This window comes from Gaeumannomyces tritici, assembly GCF_000145635.1.
Source record: "Gaeumannomyces tritici R3-111a-1 unplaced genomic scaffold supercont2.11, whole genome shotgun sequence".
Lineage (NCBI taxonomy): Eukaryota > Fungi > Ascomycota > Sordariomycetes > Magnaporthales > Magnaporthaceae > Gaeumannomyces > Gaeumannomyces tritici.
In genome coordinates, this window is record NW_008804555.1 from 1 (window position 1) to 1,540 (window position 1,540).

Genomic DNA, 1,540 nt, shown 5'->3' on the forward strand with positions numbered 1-1,540 from the left:
GCTTGTGAATAGCTTCATTTTTCACCTGGAAGTAGATGCGTTGGTTCCACGGTGCTTGTTTTGGGGTGGCCCAAGACAGGGGGTGGCCCAACTCGGGGTGGGTCGACTTATACCGGAAGTGAGCGTTGCTCAGGCTTTACATGACCCTGTCACGGCCGAAATGCTGCGTTTGGTCGTGTGCCTCCTCCAGGAACTCGGGGATCGGTGCTTGGGGAATTACCAATCGTTCGGTTCCACCTGCATCGCGGTTATACAGCAGGCCGTCAACCAGGCGGAACGGGTGGCCGTTTTTGCTGGCGTTCAGGGGCACTGCCGTAGGGGCGGGCTTGCCCTGCTTGGTTGCCAGTTCGGTAGTCATCCTGGCGTAGGGTGCGTCTTGTTAATAGGCGGCTATGAACCTGAGTCTCAAGTTCTCGTCCATCTGCGCCTCGGCGAGAAACAAGACACGGTCCTCCGTGGCCGGGACCTCGTCCCAAAGTGTATCTAGGACAGGCTTGTCGTTATAGACACGGATGCCAGCTTCGATCACGATGCTGGGTGCCTCATCCGGGGTCTTGACACCGAACGTCGATTTCTCCCCGGGAAAGCGTGGCAAGGGTCCCGCTGCTTCTTGGTTGATTATGTTGAAGACTTGTTGGTGAGGTCATCGAACTTCCAGTTGGTGATAGCGGCTATCTTGGCGGGGTCTATCCTGACACCTTGGCCGACTTCGATGACCAGACTCAGGTATTCCAAAGTCGTAGCGTTGAACCGGCTCTTTTTGATATCTCCTTGGAGGTGGGCTTGGTTCAACCGGTATATGACTTCTTCAAATTGAGCCCAGTGCGTGGCTTCGTCGGACTCTTCCGAGTAAATTAGGACGTTATCAGCGTAGGCGCTCGCGAAAACGTCTAGGAGCTCGTTCAGCTGGGCGTTGATGAATGCCTGCCACCAAGCTGGGCCGACTTTGAGTCCGAAAGGGAGGACTTTCCACTGGAATGTCCCTTGACGTGTCCGAAAAGCTGTCAAGTACCGCGACTCTACCGACATTAACAGTCGATTGAACGCGCGGATGATGTCGATCTTGGACAATCTCTTGGCCTTGCCGCACTTGGTGATCGTGCCGTTAACGTCAGGCGCTGAGACGAGGCGGGACTTGAGGAACCTGTTTACCCAGCGGTAGGTTAGGTTAGGTTAAGTTAGGTATATTTACCGTCTGTAGCGAGTGCTGCCTCACTCTAGCCTCCCTAGGGGCATTAGACGTGCCAGCGACTACCAGATGTCCTAGATACAGGGTCTAGCCCACCGACTGCTGTCACGGTAGCTAGCAAACCAAGCCCATCAGCCGACCAGTGTCGGCCTTAAGCACATGCATAACAAGCCGCATCCCGAGGCCCCTGACTGGTAGGCCGGTTCTCGGTGGCAGTGGTACAGGGTGCCTCAAAGCACTACTAAAGATGGCAGATAAGAATAATGCAGACCGGCCGCTATGGCGCGTGTGGGACTTGGAGGGGAGGTTGGGAAGAGGAGGGGGAAGGGCGTCGTTAAGGTATGTGGTAGG

General features: G+C 55.6%; 1 protein-coding gene across 1 annotated transcript; it reads right to left on the reverse strand.

Annotated features, from left to right (window-relative positions):
- Window positions 1-15: 15 nt before the first annotated feature.
- On the reverse strand, window positions 16-358 carry GGTG_13230 (hypothetical protein; the record flags this gene model as incomplete). Its single annotated transcript, XM_009231135.1, has 1 exon — window positions 16-358. The coding sequence occupies one exon, from the start codon at window positions 356-358 to the stop codon at window positions 137-139; it is 222 nt and encodes a 73-aa protein (XP_009229399.1). The 3' UTR covers window positions 16-136.
- Window positions 359-1,540: the final 1,182 nt, after the last annotated feature.